This window comes from Otolemur garnettii, unplaced genomic scaffold, assembly GCF_000181295.1.
Source record: "Otolemur garnettii isolate 467f Iridium unplaced genomic scaffold, OtoGar3 scaffold00243, whole genome shotgun sequence".
NCBI classification, from domain to species: domain Eukaryota; kingdom Metazoa; phylum Chordata; class Mammalia; order Primates; family Galagidae; genus Otolemur; species Otolemur garnettii.
Window position 1 is genome coordinate 434,039 of NW_003852638.1, and position 26,530 is coordinate 460,568.

Here is a 26,530-nt window from a genome sequence, read left to right on the forward strand (position 1 = left end):
GGGTGCCTTAGTCCCAGCTACTTGGGAGGCTAAGGCAAGAGAATCACTTAAGCCCAAGAGTTTGAGGTTGCTGTGAGCTGTGACACCATAGCTAACTCTACCCAGGGTGCTAGCTTAAGACTCTGTCTCAAAAAAAAGAAAAGAAAAAAACAGAAAGAAAAAAATAGTATAACAACTATTTACCTAGCATTTGTATTGTATTAGGTATTATAAGTAAGCTAGAGATGATTTAACGTATACAGGAGAATGGGCATAGTTTAAATGCAAATATTATGCCATTTTATATAAAGAACTTAAGCACATGAGGATTTTGGTATCTGAGTGTGCATGTGCACACATGTATATGAGTGTCCTAGAACCAAACTCCCTCAGATATTAGAAGACGACTATGTAAGATGATAATAAAAAGAGAAAATTATTTTTGGAAAAAGTATATAGAGGTACCTGAATGCTTTCTGAGGACTCTTGCCAATTCTTCAATAGTCCTTACACAGTCCAACCCCTGAAAGAAAGATGATACAAACAGCTAAATCAAAGGTGGACAACAGGTTAATAAACTGGTTATAAACACTTTGCATTACCTTCGGAAATAATGGAATTAATTTCAACTCAGTCTAAATATATTTTCTCTTTTAGCTGAGTATCAAAATTAGCATTCCTAGGACTATCCTATGGTTACAAAAACAACTAAACACTGTAATTACTCTGTAATTGCTTTTGGACATGTAACAAAGGTAGGAAGGCTGTGAACCAGAACTTTCAAAAAAGTCTCTGAACCATGGTTGAGGATCGCTACTTTTCCCCCCCTCTATATAATTATATTATTTGTAAGTATCCCATGTGCCAGAATATATAAGAGGGGCTTCTGTGTCCCCTCTTATTTATTCTGTGTAGATTTTCAATATAATCTAAGAGTTGATTGAATTGCTATGGACAGTGTTTAAGCTCACATTATTTTCCTACAGAACTAGCCAAAGTAATAGCGTAGAAAATTACTATTATATAGCAAATATAAGTTAAGACATATAGCAAATATAATATTTCACATAACATTTAGGCTAACCCTATCAACAGAAGCCCTGTTAATGGTTATGTATATCCCAGTTTTACTTCATTTGAAGTTTTACTTCAGAAATGCCATCAAAACTACTTGATAAAGCCTGGCGTGGTGGCTCATGCCTGTAATCCTAGCACTCTGGGATTCTGAAAGGCTGAGGTGGGCAGATTGCTTGAGTAGAGGAGTTTGAGACCAGCCTGAGCAAGAGTGAGACCTAATCTCTAAAAAATAACTGGGCATCATGGGAGGTGCCTATAGTCTCAGCTATTTGAGAGGCTGGAGGCAAGAGGATCACTTGAGCCCAGGAGTTGGGAGGTTGCTGTGAGCTATGATGCCAGCGCACTCTACTGAGGGTAACAAAGTGAGGCTTTGTCTCGAAAAATTAAAACAAAGAAACAAACAAAAACTAGTGATAAGCCATGTTTAAAAAACCCCCCAAATAGCTGGCTATCTCAGTGGGTAGGGCGGTGGCTATGCACACCAGGGATGGTGGCAAGTTTGAACCTTGTCTAGGCTTGATTAAAAACAACAACTGGGCGGCACCTGTGGCTTAGTGAGTAGGGCCTCGGCCCCATATACAGATGGTGGTGGGTGCGAGCACGGCCTCAGCCAAACTGCAATGAAAATATAGCCAGGAATTGTGGCGGGTGCCTGTGGTCCCAGCTACTTGGGAGGCTGAGGCAGGAGAATCACCTAAGCCCAGGAGTTGGAGGCTGCAGTGAGCTGTGACACCACAGCACTCTACCAAGGGCGATGATAAAGTGAGAATCTGTCTCAAAAAAAAAAACAAACAAAAAAAACCAACAATAAATAAATAAATGTGTGTGTATTACACACATATACATATATAAACCCCCCCCAAACAAGAACAACTTTAACTTTGTATCCCAGGGTCATTCTATGTGATGAACCAACATTACTTTATTCACCTAATTCACACTAGATCACTTTTGACTGTTTTCCCAAATCACATATATCCTCAAAATATAAAGACTTGAAACTAAGGCATAAAGAGTCTTCAGTAAAAGGAGCATCATTCATTTGGATATTTGAACTGCTGTTAAAAAGAACAGACACTTAGCACTTCTCACATATAGCATTTTATATTTTATAAATGTCTTCAGATATATCAGAGGGTGGTAAACTTGTTCTCTTTTGTGGGCCATACTAAACTCTGCACTTGGAGTGAAAAGAGCCACAGACGATACATAAATAAATGGGTGTGGTTCTGCTCTAACAAAATTTTATCACAAGAACAGGAAATGGGGTGCTGAATTCAGCCCATGTGCCATAGTTTACCATTTTCTGACAAACTAATGACCTAATGTGTACAAAAATTGCCTGAGGCAAAAGGGAACAGAAATTATTTCCATTTCACAGATTATCTACTGAAGACCATGTCTCAAATCCAGGTCTCTGGACTATAAGGTTAGCCGTCTTACCATTTACCACATTGCCTCTCTGGTAAAAAAATCTTTACAGATAACCTTGTGTGGGTATGTGCCTCCAAGTCATCCCAGTGGCCCGGCCAACAGGACACTGGAGATGCTAGTGTGGCTTTGTAGAATTCCAAGATGTCACTTTGCAGTCCACTTTGTACTACACAGTAAGTACAACTTTTTCTACTCACATTCACCTCTAAGCTGCTTACTGTATTTGGCCAGAGAGGGTGCCAAATGATACACACCATATGGTATGCCCTGATAAATTTGAAAAATACTAAACTGTAATGTCAGTCAAGAGTGGTCAAATCACACTGCCACGGCAAATGGAAGTTTCACGCAGTCACTGTACCTCAGCAGTTTCAAGTCCATTAATTGTCATACAGACGTCAAGGTCACTCTGTTTGAACCCAAATCCATTTTTGGAGGAGCCAAACAAGCTCAATTTAGTTCCTGTTAGGATATATGGAAAGTAATAACTAATTATCTGATATATTTAATTTTTAATCAAAATGGCCCTCTTATGAATCAAAAATACCCAGTTAACTCTGCTATATTAATCTCATAATTATGTTCTTGTATTAACCATTTATTCCAAAATTTTTTCTCTCAAAGTTTCCTTTAAATAAATGTAAGCTGCATATGGCAAGAAAGACTGTCAGGTACAAGGAACATTTCAAGGAAAATGTTAGATCACATCATGGTATCTAATAACCATAACCTTACTACTGCTTTAGAAGTATGTGAACTTTGAGTCTAAATGTAATATTATATGAAATAAAATTCACTTGGGGCATCTGCTAAGATAAATGCTACACTGCTACTGGCCTTTAGGATTTGGCAGATCAAAGATATCCTAGGCATACCACAAAACAACTGAAACCTGACCCACCATCACCACAAGATCACTTTATTATTTTCATAACCAATGTGCTTGTTAACACATATACCATTCTTAAAGATAAAAACCTTACCTACCTGGAAAGTCCTGTCTTATGAAACTTTCTAGGTTTTGTCGAATATGTTCACGAGCCTGGTCTTCTGAAATAGTTGGAGAAAAATCTTCTGTATAAAACAGACACATTGAAAAAATAAGACTGTGGATATACTCTGAAAAACTTACATTTTTTAGAAAACTTAAAAGATTAAAAAAAAAAAAAGCCCACCTAACTGTTTGTGTGTTCTTAGTAGACAGCACTAGCAATGTAAAATAAAAATTGCCCATTTGTTAAGAGTATCACCAAGAACTGATCTTGAGGCTCGGCGCCAGCCACACACACCAGAGGTGTCGGGTTCGAATCCAGCGTGAGCCTGCCAAACAACAGTAACTACAACCAAAAAAAAATAGCCGGGCATTTCACAAACTGAAACAACAACCTGGTTTTTACTGGTAAAAAGCCAGTAAAAAAAGATGAACCCATGAGTGCTTTGGTAAAGTACTGAAGTTTCAATGGTCACCATAGTGCTTGCATTCATTTTGTGATAAGCTCTACTGTATTAGGCTAATTTTGTGCTTTAATAGCAATGTGGAATATAAGCTTCTTTAATTGCTTTTTAAAAGTAACCTACTGCTTAAAATTGCATTTTTACTAATAAGATTAACATGTATGCTTTTCCTTCAAACATTTAAATTGTTTAGAGCTATTTAGTTGCTATCACTTGATTAAAAGAAATTGCCTATTTAAAAAAAAAAATAGCTGGGCATTGTGGTGGGCACCTATAGTTCCAGCTATCTGGGAGGCTGAGGCAAGAGAATTGCTTAAGCCCAAGAGTTTGAGGTTGCTGTGAGCTGTGACACCATGGCACTCTACCCAGAGCGACATGGTGAGACTCTGTCTCAAAAAAAAAACCCAAAAAACCTGCCCTTGAAATGGAAATAAATTTGCACTGGGAGTCTGCACCTGGGTTTCCCAGAGACATATCCTACCCCTAAAACAAGAAAATGTCTTCTGGGAACCCCATCGAGTGTGAATATAGTTTGTGAACATTTGCATATATTTTTGTCTAAAGAGTATCTAGTTTTCTTTCATAGGCATAACCTCCAAAAAGATATTTTTTTTAATTAAAAAAAAAAATCACTGATTAAGAGCCAAGTGTGTTCTGGCACAGATGGATACCTCGTGGCCATGTGAAACAATGAGTTCTTTGATTCTAAGCAGCTAAATGAGGACTCTCCTTTAAATGTTTTCTCTTTTATAAAACTTTAAACTTATCTGTATCAAGCCTTCCCCAAACTGGTGTTCCTTAAAGGGCTCTTATGTAGGCTATTAATTAGGCAATGTGCCCTGGAAGTCTCTACAGGAAATTTACTACCCTAAGGGAGAAGGCAGTAAATAGAGTTATTACCTACTTGGCCCAAGAATATTTCTGGTCATGAAGTATTATTAACTACACCTAGAAAAACTTTTCAAGAAACACCAGCTGGGAAATGCTAGCACGTGAATCTTAAGACTTAAAAGGAGCAGGGCACAGTGGCTCATGCCTATAATTCTAGAACTTTGGGAGGTGGAGGTAGGAAGATCACTTAAGTCCAGGTACTCAAAAATAGCTTAAGCAACAAATAGATCTGAGTCTCTACAAAAAAAATCTTAAAAAAAAAAAGACTTAATAGGTCTTTCTTTATCTTTGACATGTATTGCCTGTCCCCCCAAAAACAAGCAAGACATAAAACACTGTGGATATCAGTGGATATCATAAAGAATGGAATAGACCTAGTTCCTATGTGTGCTTTGAGAGCTGAAAGGATAGTGATTCCAATGACTCTTAGAGTGAATATCAACTTAAAATTTCAACAAATCAAAAGAAATGGGAATAACTTACTGTAACACTGGATGCAAACTTGATCTAAGATATTCGAAAACTTGGGTGTTAGTGGTGGCAAGGGTTCCAGCTGGATTCTTTTGAAGTCATCGGGACAGTCCTTCTTCAGATGACCCTCTCGTTTGCACAAGCTACACACTACTGTAGGAGACTGTAGGAACACAGCAAAGCAAAACAAGCCTTAAGATAACACTTTCACTGCCAAATAATAGGGTCTGGAAACTTTTTCTTAACATACCTAGTCAACCTTTCACTTCCCAATGGAAAGAAAATAAAATATGCAACCACTCTAAATGATCCGAGAGATGGGGACACCCTATGGTATCCTCTGAAGAAAAAATAGTTATTTTCACTACTAATGGCATTCTTTTCCTCCTATGCAAATTCCCATGAATCTTATGGAGAAAAGTGGACCAAATGGTTGTATTAGAAAGAAAAACCAATTCACTAACCACACCAAAATAGGAAGACTTCTGTTCTAGTATATAAAAGCTGTGGGCCAGGTGTGGTGGCTCACACCTATAATTCTAGCATTCTGGGAGGCAAAGGCAGGTGGATTGCCTGAGATCATGGGTTCTAGCCCAGCCTGAGCCAGAGCAAGACCCTGTCTCTAAAAAAAACAAAAACAAAAACCATAGCAGGACATTGTGGTCGGCACCTGTAGTCCCAGCTATTTGAGAGGCTAAGCCTGGGAGTTTGAGGTTGCTGTAAGCTAGGGTGCCACAGCACTCTACCAAGGGTAACAAAGTGAATTCATTAAATAAATGAATAAAAGTCGAAATTACATGCATTAAAATTGCTTACAGTCTTCTAGTTCTAAGTCTAGTAAGAGCACTGATTACCTTGCCTTTGGTGAAGATAACTTTACTAAATTCATAGAAGAAATCAGACTGATCCACAGGTGAATTTTCCTCACAGATATTTTCTTCTTTAAGACTTATTTTATTAAGTTCTATTAGTAGATCTCCATCTACATGATTTCCACATTCCTTCCTGTTTTCATACTTAGCAGCCTCTCCTACTTCATCATCCTCTTCAGACAAGGCATCCTCATCCCCTGATCCAGTGTAGGTGTTGTCTAACTCATCTTCATTAGCAATGCCATCTTCATCTTCCCTTTGGTTAATGGCAAGCCTGGGTTCTTCTTCCTCCTCCTCTTCCTCCTCCTCCTCCTCTTCATCAGAGTGAATGATTTCTGATGTCTGGCCCTGCATTGAAGGGGCAAAGTGGTTTAGAGCATCCTCCAGTTCGTCAGTGCCTTCTATACTTTCTTCATCAACATCAGCCTTGTCATCTACAGTTGCAAATCCATCACATTGTTTAGCTGAAGGCTTCTGGATGCCTTCTAAATCCAAAGTGCTATCTGTTTCATTATTAAGAGTACTGCCACTGATTACCAGCTCTCCATGTCGGCTACTGCTTAAACCTTGATCAACAGTTGAAGGATGCTTGCTCCTCTTCTCAATTTTCTCTTTCTCATGTTTACTTCCTGCTTTTTGATGGTGTACTTTAACATCCTCATAATCATCACAACTGACCTTCGCCTGGATACAGTTGGAGTTTTCTAAGTGGACACTGATATATATATTTCCCATTTCCTCCACTGATGGGCTTCCATACCTTTCAGCAGTCTCTTTCAGAGTAAGTGGATGTACCTTACAGGTACTTGAACTGGCAGCACCAGGACCTGGAGCTAAAACTGAGTTTTTGAGCTTATCGTCTTTTGCTTGTACATCTGGGTTATGATTTACTATTTCATTAGAATGTTCTGAAGCACAAGTAACTACACCAAGAGGCTTTGAAAGGTTGGATTTTGTAATTTTGTGTGGAAGAGCAAAATATTTGTATGTTGTCCTTAAACAATGAAGTATATACTCAAACACAGGTTGGTTATTTAGAGTCCTTGCAACATTTCTTTTAACAGAGTAGGGATCTGTAATTTAAAAAAAAGAGAAAGAAAAAATCCACCACTTCATATTTAAAAAATTATCCTACTGCAGATAAAAACAGACAACAATAGTAATAAATTTATAATGTATCTTATATGCTTAAAAAATGGGACAGGAAATAAGAAAATATGGTTTAAGAACAAAAGCAACATTTTCTGATGCATCTGCTCTATGAAGAAAAAAACTCATTCTGTTCAGAACCAGTACCCCTTCCCTATTGTGCTCTGTGACTGTGGAGGTGGAAAAGATGTCATCAGTGTGGCTCTCATGCCCTCAGGAAGCAAGGTCTTCCCGACAGGCTCTGCTGCTGAGTGTTCTGCATCCCCACTCAGCCAGGCCCTGAGGTTTGTAAAGCTTACCTCCACTCTTCTGCCCTGGGAAGCCCCATCACTGAATTGGCTGGACTGAATTTCAGGGGCGAGAGGGAGGCACCAGGAGGAGACACCACTTCTCTCAATCTTTTCTCCTCCCCTAGAACTCCAGCAGGTTAGGCAATTGGCCAGAAGAGCTGAGCCAGAGAAACTGCAGGGGAGGGTTTAAAAATGTGAGATCCCCATGACTGCACATAGAATTTATGCAAAATGCAAAAAAACCCTTTTATGCAACATAAAGCTTGAAAAAAATCAAGCAAAAATAAAAGAATTCCATTTAGGAGGTTCTTTAAATTATTTAAAGGAGGAGAATTAAGATTTCTAGAGGGTTTCAACCTCCCGACTTTGCAAAGCTGAGAAGAGCTGGTCTATTTAATAATATCTATAGGGCATATCAGTGTGTCTTTGATATAATGATTCCAGTTAAATAAGCCTTCACTAAAAAAGTGTTTTTATGAGTAAGTTCTAAATGTTACTGTAGATAGGTCAAAAATAACCATTCACTCCCTGTATTGGACAGGAATCCAACTGAGAATGTCATTTTTCACAGGAATACACATTTTCCTCATTTTTGCAAAAGTAAACAATATCAACAATTTATAAAAGGACTGAGTTTAAAAATTCAGAATGAGAACTGTAAAGAGGAAAGACAGATTCAATCACTGTGATAAAAACACTTTTTAAGCATTTAAGTTGTTAAGCAATTTATAAAGAAAGCAAGGTCTCAACCAGCCACTATTCCAGTTGCTTATATTTTAAAAACCCAGGGTGAACAGGTTCATCTCTTGAAATGATCCACTGTAACACATGCAAGATTCTACCTATTTATTTCACCTCTGAGGTCAGGCCTACCGTACATGTGAAGCTGAAACAAGACTGAAATAAAAAGCATGCTGTTAGACAGGTACCTTAAAAAAGAGGGGTTAAAGATAAACATTGTTAGATACCTTCAATGGCAATGCGCTTTTTGGGCCAATCCTTTGATTCTCGAGATACTGATTCTTTGACACGAATACTTATCACTAAGTCAGCCAAATTAAATTCTAAAGCATAGAATCGCAGCATTTCCACCCAGAGTTGCCCAACTGATACTGAAGGCTGGTGTTTTATATCAAATATTAATGACACCTATCAACAGCAAAGAGAAATATACAGGTTATTTCAGATATAAGCACAACCCAAACACTTAAGAGAGCATTCAAACATCCAATTAAAAAATCTGAAAAACCTTTTCAGATTTAGATATAAAAGATATAAATGACAATACCTCTAGATAAATCAAATTCTGGGTTCTATTTTGCTTGTGGTAAAATAGCATTGTTTTACTACATTCGGAGGACTAGATGTTAAAATCCTCTCATTATCACAGGAGTAGACAGCATCAGTTTTCTGTTTGCAGTTTTTGGCTGGGGCTGGGTTTGAACCCGCCACCTCTGGCATAGGGGGCTGGTGCCCTACTCCTTTGAGCCACAGGCACTGCCCAGGATCAGTTTTATTTAACCAGACAGCACTTCTAATTTTGAACTGTTAATAACAAGCAGAGAAGACTGTGCACAGGTTGCTAATACTCTCGGCACTGAATTCTTCCTGTTATTGCTGCTGGAGGCACCTTTACAGTCACAGACACACAGAAATGGACAGTATAAAGGCATAGAGAAAAAGGGAAAACACTCCTCTCATTGCTCTGAGAAGCTATAAAAACACACTGACTCTGCCAGTCACTATTAATTTTAAAGTCAAATAACATGATATGAAAAATGGATAATAGTTTTACAGTCACAGGCTTCTGACAAGTTGGAACATACTGTGATGTAATATATTGCAAAGCACATAGTACTTAGGATAGGAAAAAAATGAGTCTAAACAATGATTCTGCCATGCCATAGGTCTTAATTGCTCTGTGACTTAGCGTCTTCATTCTCAGACTGGCAGTATAGCTTAGTGGCTAGGACAACTGGATTTGGAATTAGGTCAAGCTTAAATTTGAAATCCAAACTCTGCCATGTCCGAGCTGTGTATGATCCTGGTCAAGGACTATAACCTGTCTAAGCCTTGGTTTCCTCATCTGAAAAATGGGGATAACAGTACCCACCTCATAGGGTTGTTGGGAGGACTGAGTGAGATAGTGTCTGTAAAGTGCTTAGCACAGTGCCTGGCACACAGTGTTCAAAAAATGGTCGCTATCATTATCTGCAGAGTAGGGATGATACCACCTATAACACAGGATAGTTATGAGGATTAAATCAAAAACAAGGGAAAGCATCTGGCAGCCTCGGTTGCTCTCTATTTTTTCACTTAGGTATAATCTTTTTAAGTACAAGAAATCCACACATCACGAAACATAACATCACAACTGTAAGATGCTCTAAAGAGGTATTGTAGTTCAACTCCCATATATTAAAAGAGAAGGAATTGAAACCCCAAGAATTTCCATGTCTTGTCAGGGCGCACTGCTTGTCAGTGGCCAAACGAGAACAATGTCTCCCGATTCCATTATGGTGCTTTATCATCACACCATATCCAACTCCATGATGTCTACAGCTCACTTAACCATGAAGTTAATCTTTCCAATGGCACAAAAATATAAAAATAAAGCATGAAATAGACTTACAGCAATAGCTTTTCTTTCACATTATTCCTATAATTCACACTGAAAAAAATATTTCCTCTAAGGTATACAAATTTGTCTCAGATCATACTTTATAAAGCTTTAAAACAAGTGTATGATATTTTTCTCAACCACAAAGATTCTGCCAAGTAAGACAAAGTCATCTGTGGATTTACAAGGCAGAACTGATTGAAAATGGAAGCTGTCTAGGTCCCAAACACTACAGTTGAGAACACAAAGAAAACTTTCCCAAAAGTTTAAGTCATTAAATTTCACCTCTTTATCCATAGCTTTTTTTTTTTTAGCATTACAAAGGATCTGTAAGCATCTCACTAAAATGACTTAGTGTCACAACATGGAATTTAAGAGCCCTCTATAATATTGAGAATACTAGTATTTAAAATTTGTTTTCAATTGAGAAAACCCTTTTAAATAAAGTAACAATAGCAGTTAACATTTGCTGAGTGCTTACCACATGCTTGGCACTGAGTTAAGCATTCTATAAATCAATGACCCTATGAGAAGGTACCAATATTATCCCCATTTTTAAGGGAAGAAACTAGCACACAGAAAGATTAAGTCACTTGCCCAAGGACACACAGCTAGTAAGTGGGAGAGATGAGATACAAATTCACATATTCTGGCTCCACAGCCTGTACTCTTATCTGCTACAGGAACACCAAGCAGAAGACAGACAAAAGTGGTACTGTTCTGGTGGCAGCAGGGGAAGAGTGGTACCACCCTTCCACTATGTTCAAGGATTCTAGAAAACATAAAGAGAATCTATGATTCACCACTATTCCTCATTTTAGGCATGGACTGGAGGAGTGACATGACTTGTTTGTATGGAATAAAAATCAGAATCCTTATCTCAGAAATACTTTGTGGATGCTACTATCTATCTATGGAGAGATCAAGGACCCTTAACTAATTTAGAACAGAAATCTGACTTCTAGGATATTACATTGCACAGATTTTTGTTTAAAAAATTCTAATGGCCATTCTTTCCTTGTACACATACTCCCCTGCTTATCCCCAATAGGATAGGACTAGTGCATCAAATTGCTTATTTATTCACTGTTATTTTAGTAATTTGAACTTACTTAACTTTTCATATATTTAAACCTCATAATACCATCTAAAACTAAGTTCTTTGAGGATGGATGGAGATTTTGAATTATCTTTCAAAAGACCCCCACACAGAAGAAAGCATACAAATAACTGCAGATTTAATAATCTAAGTTTTTTTTTTAACCTTTTCTTGCTACTCATCTATTCAAGAAACTCAACAGACTAGGAAATGAAATAGCCACGAAAAAGTGAAGATAGTTAAGAAAATAAGACAGGAAGATTGATTAAACCACAAACTCCACAACTGACAAGTGAAATAAAACTAAAAATGAGAAAACAGACCTGTCCCCTTTTAATCAGTATTTCTTTTGGTGCCTCTTCTTTTGTTGTGTCTGTGTCCCCTGCAGCATTGTTAGTGTATTCCCAGACCACAATGTCATTCTCAATATCTTTAAGGTTGAAGTTCCCTAAGTTGTTTAGTGAGAATCCTTCAATCTAGGAAAAATTAGATACATAATATTTATTAGAAGGCAGAAATAATTTTATATAAATCAGAGCATATTAATCTTGAAAGGAATTGAAGAAGTTAACTAACATTCATAGCTCTTTGAAAACATAAAATTATGGAATATTTCTGAGATACCTGTAAATTTTAAAGTAAAAAATAAGGTTTTGATGTGCAAAAGAAATGATGACTTTAGGAAATGATTCTTTAGTAAACATTCTAAGACAGTGGTTCTCAACCTTCCTAATTGCCATGTCATATAAATGTAAAAAAGGGGTTGTGAACCATAGGTTAAGAACCACTGTTCTAAGAGAAGGTAACCTGGCTTCGGGAATAAAATTGCCTAGGGCCAAATCTCAGCTCCCTTATATATGAGCTGAATGACCTTAGGTGAGGCAGTTACTCTCTGTATGCATTATGCATGTATACAGAGTCCCATAAAAAGGAATAACACTTAAACTTAATTCATGGGATTGCAGTGATAATAAAATAATGAACATAAGGTACCCAGATACAGGTAGTATCTGCTTATAGTACATAGTAATTGCTCAAATAAATAGCAGAAATTGTTACTACAGATAGTAAGGGAATGCAACTGTAAAATGAGATCTTCTCATTTAGAAAATAATTTTAAATACTATTTATTCCGGTTAAGTTGGAAATTTCCTAAGTAAATTTTATGTTCTATTAATGAATGCTAATGCAAAAGAAAATAGTCTGGGTTCAAACAGTCTGAGAGTTTTTTTTTTTTTTTTTGAGATGAAGTCTCACTTTGTCGCCCCTCGGTAGAATGCCATGGTGTCATAGCTCACAGCAACTTCAAACTCTTGGGCTCAAGTGATCCTCTTGCCTCAGCCTCCTGAGTCTAGCTGAGACTACAGACACCTACCATAATGCCCAGCTATTTTAATTGAGAGATGGTGAACAGAATTAAATAGCTTAGCTTTCTTTCCTGCATCAAGGGATTTATCACAGCCTTTAAGCCAGTTACCATCAATCAAAATAAACATGGGACAAAGTGAAGATTTGGTGTCACATTTCCTAAATGTATTTCCATACCAAATAAATGGACTACCTCACTGGTTTAGCAGATTGAGCAATCCTTCTAAAACACAAGATGTCACGTTGCTTTCCTGATCAGCGGTTTCCTTCTTACTCAAGATGAAATACACAGTCCTTCCAGGGTCTACATCAGGCATCATCAAACTATGGCCTGCGGGGCCACATACAGCCCACCTATGACATTTATCCGGCCAGCTGGGTGTTTTTGCTGCCGCTGCCTGTCCTGCTTAGCAGCCAACTCGTCCTGGGGCCTGCAGTCCGGCCCTCCAACGGTCTGAGGGACAGTGAACTGGCCCCTTGTTTAAAAAGTTTGAGGACCCCTGGTACATAATCAGGCCCTTTGCTACTTCTCTGATCCTTCTTCCATCCTCCTTGGTCAGAACTGACATCTGCTATTCCCTCTGCTTGGAATGCTCTTCCCCTAACACTCACTCTCCCTCGCTTTATTTAGCTCCGTTCAAATATCTTCTCTTAACAGCTCTCCACTTTTCACTCTCTGTCCTTCCTTAATCTGGCTTATTTTTCCTCAGAGCAATTATCACCACTAGCCTCTTGCCTGACTATGTAAATTCAAAGGCAAGGATTATTTTGTTTACCACTCTAACCCTAGCACCCACAATAGTGCAGCTTAGTAAAAGAAAAGCTCAGTAAAGATTTCCTGACTGACTTGAACTATTCTTCCATGGAAAAGGTGTGATGACAAGGTTTGAGTATGGCATTTTGTCAAGTTTCCTCTCCATGCTAGGTGTGATGTAAGCTGAAGATATTTGCCACAAATGCTTAGTTTCCTTCTACTCCTAGTTTGTAGAGTTTTTACTGTGAGTATGGAATTTTGTCAAGTTTCCCCCCATACTAGGTGTGATGACTTCCATGGTTGGAGGTATGTTTTCAATATTTTCTTAATGTGGTGGCTTGCTTCTTTGCTTTCTTAACAATATTTTTTGAAAAGCTAGTTTTAAAGTTTAATAAAGTTTAATTTGTCAATATTGTTCTTTATTGATAATGCTGTGTGCTTTTAATAGTCTAAGAAATCCTTGCTACAACAATTTTCTTCTATGTTTTCTCCTGGGAGTTTTATGGTTTTCAACATTTTGAGTTAATTTGGGGGCATTTTGTAAGGTAAATTTTTAATACTCATTTTTTTCTTAGGGACATCCAGCTTTCCCTGCATTATTTGTTGAAAAGTTTTCTTTTCAACCAACATACTTAATCTTATAATCCACAAAAACTTAGTATAGTTTTACATTTATTTATGTCTTAATTTTCTCAGCAATATTCTACAATTTTCAGTTTAGAAGTTTTTGCACATTTTCTGTTAAATTAATTCTTAAATACTGTATGTTGTCTGACACTATTTATGGAATTCTAAAAACATTTTCAAATTGCTATTAATATGTGAAAGTATACAATTGATCTTGCATATTTATTTTGTTTCTATTATCTTCCTAGATTTATTAGTTCTAGGGGTTGTTTTGTACTTTTCTGAAGATTTTCCATGTAAATAAATGTTCTCTGCAAATAATGTTTACTTGTTTTAGATTCTTATGACTTTTTCTTTTTTCTTTATTGCAATGGTAAGAACTTCCTGGAAATGTTAAGTAGGAATCAGTAAGGGGGGGATTCTTTTTCCCTTTCCAGTAGTATAGGGAAAATATCCAGTAACTCTCCATTAAGTATGATGTTAGCTGAAGATATCTGCCACAAATGCTTAGTTTCCTTCTGTTCCTAGTTTGCAGAGTTTTTATGGTGAGTATGGAATTTTGTCAAGTTTCCCCACCATATCTACTAATAATCATATGGCTTTTCTCCTTTATCTTGTTAAGATGGTAAATTATATTTATTTTAAAATGCTAAGTCAACACTATGTTCCTAAAGAAATCCCACTTGCTTATGATATATCCTTTTTGTCTATTTTTTCAGTTGACTTATTAATATTTTGCTGAGTTTCAGCATTCATGCTCATGAGATAATTTGGTACATAGCTTTTCTTTTATAACTGTGTCTGGTTTTGATATCAGGGCAATTCCAGTCTCCAATTTCTCTTATCCTATTTTCTGACAGAGATGTATAGAGTTGGCATTATTTCTTTCTTAAATATTTGACAGAATTCACCAGTGAAGCCATTGGGCTTAGAGCTTTTCTTTGTAGTGAAGTTTTTAATCATAAATTCAATTTCTTTAGTGGTTATAGGGCTATTCAGGTTATTTTCTCTTGAATTTTTTTGCATTTAATCTGATTGTAAGGAATATGCCTGTTTTACACAGGTTTTCAAATTTATTGGCATAATTTTATTCATAACATTCTTTTTAGAATCTATTTATTGATTTTATTTTTATCTGTATTATTTCCTTTCTTCTACCTATTTTGGATTTATTTTCTTCTTTTGATTTCCCATTTTTTTTTTTTTGTAGAGACAGTCTCACTTTATCACCCTTGGTAGAGTGCCATGATGTCATAGCTCACAGCAACTTTCTCTTGGGCTTAGGCAATTCTCTTGCCTCAACCTCCCGAGTAGCTGGGACTACAGGCACTTGCCACAACACCTGGCTATTTTTTTCTTGCAGTTTGGCTGGACAACACTACAGTTTGAACCCGCCACCCTCAGTATATGGGGCTGGCACCCTACTCTCTGAGCCCCAGGTGCTGCCCTGATTTCCCACTTCTTTAGCTAGAACTTTAGGTCACTGATCTTAGACCCTTTTTCAACTCACGTACTTAAACCTATAAATTTTCCTGTGAACACTATTTTAGCTGCGTTTCACCAATTTGGTATTTTTATCATTCAGCTCAAAATACTGTCTAATTTCCAAAATGACCTCTTTGACCTAGTGATTACCTAGAAGTACACTACATTATTGCCAAATATGTATGATTTTCCTAAATAGTGATCTCTCTATATAAATTCAAACTTAATCTACTGTGGTCAAAGAATATACTATGATTTTAGTAATAAAACTTACAGGTGCCCACCATTACACCTGGTTATTTTTTAGAGACAAGATCTTCCTCTGGTCTCGAACTCGTGAGCTCAGGCAATCCACCTGCCTAGGTCTCCCAAGTACTGGGATTACAGGTGTGAGCCACCACGCCCGACCCTGAATCAGCCTATCTTGGTGAACTGACCACATGCACTTGAAAAAAATGTGTTTTCTGGAGTTCTTGGGTGTAATGTTCCCTAAGTATCAATAAGGTCAAGATAGTTAATAATGGCTATCAGATCCCTTACACCTAAAATGATTTTTTGTTTAGCCAACACAAGCATCAATTGTTGAGAGGGGTGTTAAAATCTACTTTGATGGTGGAATGGATTCCTTCAATTTTTGCTTCATGTATTTTGGTGGTCTCTTAATAGGTGCAAACGTTTATGAATGTTTTATCTTCAGACGAGTTGACCTTATCATAATAAAATATATTTTGTTGGCTCGTTGCCTGTAGCTCAGTGGCTAAGGGCCACATACACCGGAGCTGGCAGGTTCATAGGCATGCCAAGCAACAATGACAACTCCAACCAAAAAATAGAGAATGTTGTGGTGGGCACCTGAAGTCCCAGCTACTTGGAAGGCTGAGGCAAGAAATTCACTTAAGCCCAAGAGTTGGAGGTTACTGTGAGCTGTGATGCCACAGCACTCTACCAAGGGCAACAAGTGAGACTCTATCTCAAAAAAATATATATTTTATCTTTGGTAATACTCTTCTCTTGAAATCTATTTCATCTGACATTAATGCAGCCTTTCCACATTCTTTGGTTATACTATTATTATATTTATTTTAAAAATCTATTTTTTTAATCCATTTGCTTTTTAACCTTTATGTCTTTACATTTTAATTGTATTTCTTCAGGACAGAATATAGTTGGTCTTGCTTTTTTTTATTCATTCTAATACTTTATAAATCTTAATATGAGTACTTAGTCCACCAATATTTAAAATAATTATGCCATTGGTTTTAGGTCTAACATTTTAGCATTTGCTTACTGTTTGTCCACTCAGATAAAATTTCCACTCCATTCTTTTCACATTTTTTATTTCTCTGGTAGATATTCCAAGTATATTATTTCCTTTATCTTATGGAGCATCGTTTTAATAATTTCTTTAAAGTCTTTGATAGTTCTTACATCTGGGTCACCTTGTGGTTGTCATCTGCTGATTTTCTTTTCCTTTCAGAGTAGATCCATTTTCTTGGCTCTTTGCAGACTGAGTAATTTTGGATTGTATTCTAGACACTATAAATATATTATACACCTCTGTAAAAATTCTGATTCCTTCACAATAATCCAAAACGTTTTGACGTTTTGTTTTAGTGGGTAATTAACTTGGTTTGACAAATTGCAGACTGTCACATCTTGAGTTAGATAGTGGCTCAGATCTCAGACTCCTTCAGACTTAGTTCTTATTTTCACTCTGCCCCACACACGTGTGGTTTACAAGTCTGTCATTAATTTTGGGAAATTCTCAGTCATTACTTCAAATATTTCATCTGCTTTCTTTCTTCTTCTGGGATTACCACTGTTCATGTTACAATCTTGAGTAAATGACCCAGTTCTTAGATAATTCTGTTTCCTTTCTTTTTTTCCCACTCTCTTTTCTTCTTTGCTTTTCCATTTGGGAAGTTTCTATTGCTATAACATCAAACTTACTGATTTTTCCTGGCTGTGTCCAGTCTACCAATGAACCTACTAAAGGTATTCTTCATTACCTTAAAATGGTATTTATTCCTAGCATTTCTTTTTAATTCTTTTTTAGGACTTTTCCCTCTGTTTGTATTATCCAGCTATCATGTTGTCAATTTTTTCCATTAGAGCCTTAAGCATATTAATCATAGTTATTTTTTAAATTCCTAATCTAATTTCAACATCCCTGCCATATCTGAGCTTGGTTCTGATACTTGCTCTGTCTCTTCAAATTGTGGTTTTTGCCTTTAGCATACTTTATAATGTTTGATTCAAAACTGAGCTTGATAAACAGGTAAAAGGAACTAAGGCAAAAAGACTTTTAGTGTGGCTAGGAGTTGGCTATGTTTATTGTTTCCAGTAGATGTATAGAGGCTAAAACTTTTCTCTGGTGTTCTTTTTGTTTCCCTTATTTTTGCATTTTGCTAAAGATTTCTTAAATAAGGTCTGAGACTTATAGTTCAGATCCTGTGATCCTTGAGGAAAGAAAACACTGTATAGTCCTAAGATTAGGTCTCAGTCTTTTATCGAGACTCTGACCTTCCAAAGTATTTCTCAGTCCTCTTTCTCTTTCCACCATTCTTAGAAGAGACAGAAAGACTAGAGGAGGTGGAGTTGGGTATTTCTCCTCCCCTGGGTGGATAGGGCCCTAGTAAAAACCAAGAGAGTGAGGCTCTTACATCCCCCTTGAAGGCAGACTGTTATAAAGGTGAACAGAATGCTCTAGGTGTACTTCTAAATGGCTACTTTTCCTCCTGCCCTGGCAGAAACACTAGGGACTTTTCTCAGATCTTCACCCTCAGATTTAGGTGTTATTCTTGGAGGGAAAACTCATAAGTCTGAGGAAGCCCTTTTAAGAACCGGAGGAGTTTTTTTAACTCTCAAGCTTATCCAAAGGAGGCTCTAGGAATTTGCCAGCTATACTAAACATTTCTATCCTGGTACTGGCTCCCATGGCAGGATTCTGCTCCTGAGCTTCTGTTCTAGTAGCTGTGTTTCACTCTATTAGCCTGGTATCCAGTTTGGGGGTCAATGATTTGTCCCCTAATCTCAACTGTCAGATGGATTTACTAAAAGTTGTTTATTTTCACTTTGTTCAGTTTTGTGCTTGCTGCGAGGACGGGAATGATGATTTCCATGTTGCTTTCGGGCAGAACAAGACTGCTTCAAGAGTCAGCCAGAAACATGCTGAGTTCTGATACAGAAGTAAGGTTTCCACTTCTCTGTTACTGTCTTTTGGGTACTCCCTCCCCACTTATTTTCTGATGGCCCTGATTCCTCTGGTCAGAAAGAAGCCTTTGTTTTATCAGAGTTGTCTTTAGGGGTAGAGCCACAGAAAAACAGAAAACTCACTCTGTGTGTTGGTTACTTGCTCCAAATTTTGTGTGGTTACTTGCTCCAAATTCTGACTCCCCTCCAAAGTCTGTTTGCATTTGTTCAGTCTGCAGAACACTCATGCTGTTATTTTTGTATATTGTCCAGAGTTCACAGTTGTTATTGGTGGAAGGACCACTTGGTTAGGAGTTCACACTTTCACACCGTAAGTGGAACTGGACTTTCTATTGAAGGAGAAAAGGACTAACATTTGTTCTCCTACCTTGTTTCTGGAGCTTTACATTCATTATATCATTTAAGGTTCAGAATGATACTTAGGTTCAGAGATTAAACAAATTGCTCAAGGTCACAAGATGTTTAAGTGTTAAAACCTAATTGAATCCCAGTGCTGTCAAACTTTAAAACTATTCTTTTTTTCTACTACATTATCTGGCATCCCCAGGGAATGAATAACTGTTTGGTAAGGATCAGGTTTATAAAATATAAAATACGGCAGATTCCAAATAATATCTACTAGGAAACTAATAACAGACTATAACGGGCAATAGATGCTGAGAAGGTATCTAACCATATTCATCATTCATAACTTTGAAATTAACTTTAGTCACATCAAGATCTAATGACAATAAAATGGGAATTTTGACTGAGAGTAAAGATTGGAGCAGACAGACTCCAACAGGGAAACATCTGAGTAGCTTGGTAAGAGAATGGCTAAAAGATTTTTGAAAATACAAATCAGAGGACAGAGGCACAACATACTAAAATTCCTGACAGAGAATTTGTCTTGTTCATTTTTTATGTCCTTCAGGGACTAGCACAATGACAAGTGCACTAAACATATTGAAAATTAACAGTTTAGGTACTTCCATATAAATATTGATAAGGGCCTCATTTGTTTTTCTACAGAAATAATGTATGTAAAACATCTGGCATAAGGAAGGTACTGAATACAATATTAATTCCTTTTTCCTCACTTGCTTTAGAAGACTTAAACTCTGGCAGAAGCCAGCAAAATGATGCCTGACTAGTTTAAAATGCTGAAACTTGCAGATCATTTTGGTTCAGGTAATAGACTATCTTTTTGAATCCACTGAATTCAACCTAGTATTTAATCACCACATACCTGTTTTTGTCATTAAATTTTAAATAAACAAAAGACATGATCAAAATCAAATTCAGCTTTACTTTCCAGTATCATTGCCAAGGAACTAATATACAGGCAACAGAAAAAGGTATTCAATGATAAATCACTACTCAGAGAAGAGCAGGACATATGAAAAGGCAGATCTCACTAAGCAAGACAGTACAGAACAAGGCAACATATTCAACTTGCTCCAACACTCTTTTAGGTACAAGAATCCAACTGGTCTGGTTCCATCCTAAACTTCTATTTCTTGGATCAAGGCGAATAGAAAGTTTCACAGACTTCTACAAATTTCTACTTGGGTTTGGTAGAAAGAGTTATTTATCAACTAAGAGTTGACTGTTCTCTTACTCCTTTCCATCAGGAGAATAGTCTAGTAGAGATACCATCTCATGGTCCAAAATTCTTCCATTTCAATACCACAGACAAAGAAAGCTAGCTTTGGGCAACTAGGATACAAAGCATACTGTAATCCCTTGTGCCAGGATAGAGCTTTAAGTGGCTTATTCTACTTTAGTCTTTATTCTCAGGACCTGGTAAATAAAGTCCTGCTTAATCTCAATTTATTAAGCATGAAGAAAAATTTCCTATAATTATTTGTTATATGTACGGATAACTTAGAATTACTGCTCTAGTATATATCCTGCTTAAATGATGAGAAAAACCTGCATGCAGTAAGATGAAAAGTAGTTAAAATATCCAATGTGCCAAAGAAAGCTTTTCAAAAAGGGAGTCATTATGTAAAATTAGCGTATCCATAACAGTTTTTCAGGGTAACACGTAGGGATTAAAAATAAGGTTCTTAAAAGGATAGAAATAACATCATTTTGACTCTTTCAGATGTGCTCTTCTTAAATTTTATTCAAACAAATCGACTCGATGTTAATTTATCAAGAAAGAGTGGTCACATTAATAAATTCTATTATCTTTTTTTTTTTTTTTTCAGAGACAGAGTCTTACTTTGTCACCAGAGTGCTGTCGCATCATAACTCACAGCAACCTCCAGCTCTTGGGCTTAGGTCATTCTCTTGTCTCAGCCTCCCACGTAGCTGGGACTACAGGCACCCACCACAACGCCCGGCTTGAATTCTATTATCTTAAAGATAATATTAGAATATTATTCAAGAGGTGATTTTTTTTTTTTAAAGAGATGGGGTTGGAGTGCAGTGGTGCGGATCATAGTTCACTGCAGTCTTGAACTCCTGGGCTCAAGTGATCCTCCTGCCTCAGGCTCTCACACAGCTGGAACTATAGGTGAACATTAACAAACCCAGAGAATTTTTTGTATTTTCTGTAGATGGGGTCTTGCCATATTGCCCAGGCTGGTCTCAAGCTTCTGGCCTCTGCCTCCCAAAGTGCTGTGATTACAACTGGGAGCCAGTGGAGCCAAGAGGTTAACTATTATTAAGCTTTGCATCTTGTGCTACAGATGACAAATTTCAATGCTTCTATTTTCTTTTGTTTTACAGATTATGGGGAAAAATAAATAAGAGACTAGAAAGTGAAAGTAAGTTACAGTGGACCAAATGTTTCTTACAGCCTGACTCGAGGTGATATGTAAATTCAATTATCAATTTATAAAACTGTATTTAAGGCCAGGCGCTGTGGCTCATGCCTATAATCTTAGCACTTTGGGAGGCCAAGGTGGGTGGACTGTCTGAGCTCACAGGTTCAGACCAGCCTGAGCCAGAGCGAAACCTTGTCTCTAAAAATAGCTGGGTGCTATGGCAGGCTCCTGTAGTCTCAGCTACTTGGGCAAGAGAATTGCTTGAGCCCAACAGTTTGAGGTTGCTGTGAGCTATGATGCCACAGCACTCCATCCAGGGGCAAAAAAACCGAGACTCTATCTCAAAACAAAAGGAAACAAAAAAAAAAAAAGAAAAATTAGAAAACTTTATCTAAAAAGGAATGTATCAAATGATAAATTTAAGGGTGGTGCCTGTGGCTCAATGGGTAGGGCGCCAGCCCCATAAACCCAAGGTGGCAGGTTCAAACCCAGCCCCAGCCAAACTGCAACAAAAAAATACCCGGGCGTTCTGGTAGGCGCCTGTGATCCCAGCTACTCGGGAGGCTGAAGCAAGAGAATCACCTAAGCCCAGAAGCTGCAGGTTGCTGTGAGCTGTGTGACCCCATGGCATTCTACCAAGTATGATAAAGTGAGACTCTGTCTCTACAAAAAAGTCACCTGCACCCAATAAAGCTATAAAACTATTATATAGTATGTGCCCATAATAATTAAAAAAAAAAAAAAAAAAAGATAAATTTAATACAGGGTCACAGTTTCTTATTTGAAAGCATCAGGACAATATGCATTTCAAAAATTAAGAGATTCTACACTCTAGAAAGGTAGTAATGACCTTGGCAGGAAATAGAGGCAGTACACATATCTTGAAATCAAACACATTAATATTTTGGGCATAAAAGGTTTATAAATATTTATACTAGCAGACTAAACAAATTCATTTCAGTTCTTATTAGGTGTTCGTATTTTAAAATTATGCAAAATCTAATTCTGAGGCTGTAAACTATGAGTAAAATTTCTATAAGCAAAAGATATATAAGCAAAAAACATTTTTAAATACCCATGATCCTAGATAAACAGGCAAAAGGGGTTCTTTCCTCTGTTGCAGGAAAAAAATGGCCATCAGAGCAAACACATAAGGTGGCAGCCCTCCTTCTTCAGGGCGATCTATACTGCAAAGCTACAAATAAGAGGAAAAAAAAGGAGAAGCATTCTTTTTGTACCAACTTTGCATTTACAGAGTTTGGCCTATAACTTATAACTTCATTCTCATGTATCACATGATTTACAGTGATTCCTCAGAATACAACAGCACAGTGACAAAATATACAATTTCCTTATACTTAAGCAAAAGCAAATACTGTGATTTTAAGTGACAGTTTCAATTTCAAATATTTAAACCTCATTTTTACTTTTATATTTTTTTTTGAGACAGAGCCTCAGGCTGTCACCCTGGGTAGAGTGCCATGGCAGCACAGCTCACAGCAACCTCTAACTCCTGGGCTTAAGTGATTCTCCTGCCTCTGCCTCCCAAGTAGCTGGGACTACTACAGGCACCCACCACAACACCTGGCTATTTTTTGGTTGCAGCTGTCATTGTTGTTTGGTGGCCCGGGTTGGATTCGAACCCAAGCCAGCTCAGGTGTATGTGGCTGGTGCCTAGCCACAGGCGCTGAGCCAAATATTTAAACCTCTTAATCATACTTACTTCCAGAGGGTCCTAAAATATTTGCTATTTCATTTTCTTTATCCATAGTAAATCCATTCACTTAGTTAAAACACACATTTATGAATTAAAAATGACAATTTAGTTCCAAGTGCAAGCTAGTTAGACTTCTTAACCCACAGCCTTGCAAATGCATGCTTTGGTCAAGAGGTCATTTGGGAAGTGAATGTGGGCAAACTAATCAACATTAACACATTAACAGAAAAAACAACTAAAAAAGGGTATGTTCTACTTAGTGATGAAGCAGGAAGTAGTTTTTAATGGATGGCATATTACAATTTTCATTCACTAGCAAAGAATGGGGTATCTTCTATTCATCCTGGATCCCAGAAACAGGAACTATCTAATATTACTGCTGTATCTGAATCAGTAAAGCTTTTGCTTAAGTACAAACATAGAATATCAACTTTATAATCATGATTTTACCTTGGGAGAATGGTAAATGCTCTACTGTTTATTACAGCATTTCAATTAGAATACTATACATAAACATTATAGAAATGTGAGCAAGACCAAATAGTGTCTTTCTTTTTTTTTGAGTCTCAGTATGTTATTTGAAACAATACGAGAAGCTTTATCTTATCATAATTTCCTGTGCCTAAGAATCACCTTGCTAAACTAGTTAAAATGCAAATTCTTAGGCACATCCTCTGGGATTTGACCCACAAATCAGATTTTTATTAAGCACTATAAATCATTTTGCTCTTTTCAAAATAAAAACACTGAATTTCCCTTCTGTACATGTTAATGTTCCTGTTCCTATATTCAGATGCCTTCTTTTTTGATGTCTATAAATATGCACCTGAATGCTTGAGATTAAATTAACTGAGTAAAAATCAAAACATACTGCTTATGCATACAAAGGAAAAGTATTCATGCATTTAAAGAACTCAGACCTACCTTTGCCCAGTACCTAAATGCAATCACCAAAGGAACCAGCTTTGGTTCCAGTTTTCCAAGGGCAGTTAAATGTTTTGTTGTCAGACAAGCATTTTCATTTCCTGCACTCACTTTACAAAGAAGACCACTGGTAGGGGTTAGGGGTCAGGATGGGAAGGAAAGGAGAAAGAAAATAAGTGTTATATGGGTCTCAAGTATCTTTTACACCAACAGCCTATTTACACAGATAATAAATAAAAAATTCACTAAACCTTTACAGGTCATTTAAGAAATTGGATTATCAAAGAAAGATATAGTAGCTATTTTCTGAGTAAATTTTATTTTTCTGAACTAGAACTGCATATTTTCAAATATTAAAACTACTTATGGGGGAGGAATGCAAATAAGGAAAATATTATAAAATGTTTCAAATGGGAGCATGATTTGTCTTTGTAAAAGTGTTTTCTCAAGAGTCAGAGGAATTTGCCTAAAGAAGTATCAGTACAGTATACAAACCACTCCATTATAGTAGTGACAGCAATGCTTTTAGACAGAAGGAGAGCTATATGGCTGAGTAAATTCACACTATAACTCAGAGCTGCCACAAATGCTGCTAGAAAGGATGGCAAATTCAAGATGTCCCAAATGTTTGCCATACCTGGATACACAGGGAAAATGAGAAATTGTAGCTAAATATACCTTTATTTACAAAATATTCATTATAAAAACTTACAAAATATTTCTCTAGGTGTTGACATATAAATATTAAAATATTAAAAATACAAAATATAATATAAATTATGAGTTTGTTAATTTTCCTAGGCACGGCTACCTTTGGGATACCCTGTAAAGGTAACTAGAGCAAGTAACCATTTGATAAGGTTGGTTTTCACCTAGTTGATATGGGTGAAAATGTTTTATTTTTCTATTAAGTAATTTTATTCTATCAAAATAAAAGATTTGCTCCTCTTGCATTGAATGCCAAAAGTATAGGGAGAATGCTAGTGGAAAGTATGTCTGATAACTACATAAAAATTTTATAATTCTAGAAATTGGACATTAAGATTTAGTAAAGTACTTGTGCTTTCCCAAGTTGTTAATAAATATGCAACTTAAAGAAAGAGACCTTTGCTTTTCTCTGCACACCACCACTGGCACCCTGGCATGGAAATCTGCATCAACATCAATAAAAGAGTCTGAAGAAAGGAGAAAAAATAAATTAAGGTTAATTAAAGTTTTGGTTAAAAGCAGAACCAGATAAAGTGCAATTATCGGTTATGACTTATCAGTTTAGTCTTTTGAAAGACCACTATTAAAGCTCTGAAATGACTTAAAAGTAAAAAAAATTTACATTCAAAAATCAAGTAATCAGATTAATTTAGAATCTCTATTTTGCAAAGTTAATATTAAATTAGAAGTGACTGTATCATTGGATCAGAACATTTAAATGTTTTGTGGATAACATAATTAGAAATATGGATAAGACATTAAAAAACAAAATTGCTACAAAGGCTACAAAAATGTTCAGTGTCAAAATATGTATTGATTGAAGTAAAAAAAAAAAAAATGTTAAAATGCTTTATTCAACCAAAACAAGAAGCATGGGGCTGACTAATCCAACGGATGAGGCAGTTTGATGAGGGCCATGTAAAGCACAAAAAGGTATAAAGCCCCAAGTTGGACATTATACTAGACAACTGATAAACCTAAATGGGAACAACTCAGTGAATTCATTAATCAGGGTATTTATGATTAGTCAGGGTACTGTCATTTAAACCTATTTACCATTTGTAAAATATTAATTTTAATCATGGAATAAATCAGAATATACTTTAGTTTGTAAAATACTCTGCATTTTACATATTTTGCCTGTCTTAGTCTTATCTAGAACTCTTTTAATCTTTATAAATAGTGATGTTATCAACAAGCTAAAAGCTTTATTTACAAAATGGCTATTCTGCATAGAGCTACTAACAGGACTCTAACTAGTTAATAATTCCTGGGCATTAGCTTTGGTTTTTTTCCTTTGGAGAATATCCATGTAAGTAATTTTTAAAATGTGATTTCCTATCTTTAACTTTGAAAAAGAAGATATATCCAAATTATAGACAAAAGAAAAATTTTAAAATGTGGAATTTGGCCTTACCACTGTTCTTTAAACATTCTTGAACAAGTAAGAGGACATCTGGCTGAGACATCTAGGAAATAAACCAATGAATACATGAAATAATCCCTAAGTACTTTTGTTTCACTGATGTAACATAGACATCTGAAGTTCCCCAAATTGTTTTCCAAGTTAGAAATGGACATTGCTACCAGAGTAAAGAAATTAACATTATGCTGTGTGCACATGTCAAAGACAGGCAGATG

General features: G+C 36.5%; 1 protein-coding gene across 9 annotated transcripts in view; it reads right to left on the reverse strand.

Annotated features, from left to right (window-relative positions):
- Positions 1-26,530, reverse strand: part of ZCCHC6 (zinc finger CCHC-type containing 6) — a 71,530-nt gene that overhangs the window by 30,713 nt on the left and 14,287 nt on the right. For all 9 annotated transcript variants that reach the window (XM_023508303.1, XM_023508309.1, XM_023508308.1 and 6 more), the window contains 11 exons: positions 26,307-26,358; positions 25,287-25,356; positions 24,182-24,308; positions 22,616-22,735; positions 11,661-11,813; positions 8,587-8,767; positions 6,162-7,252; positions 5,320-5,470; positions 3,478-3,564; positions 2,852-2,952; positions 445-502 (listed from right to left, as the gene is read on the reverse strand). In XM_023508303.1, the coding sequence (XP_023364071.1) occupies positions 445-502; positions 2,852-2,952; positions 3,478-3,564; positions 5,320-5,470; positions 6,162-7,252; positions 8,587-8,767; positions 11,661-11,813; positions 22,616-22,735; positions 24,182-24,308; positions 25,287-25,356; positions 26,307-26,358 (2,191 nt within the window). The remainder of the gene's footprint in view (positions 1-444; positions 503-2,851; positions 2,953-3,477; positions 3,565-5,319; positions 5,471-6,161; positions 7,253-8,586; positions 8,768-11,660; positions 11,814-22,615; positions 22,736-24,181; positions 24,309-25,286; positions 25,357-26,306; positions 26,359-26,530) is intronic.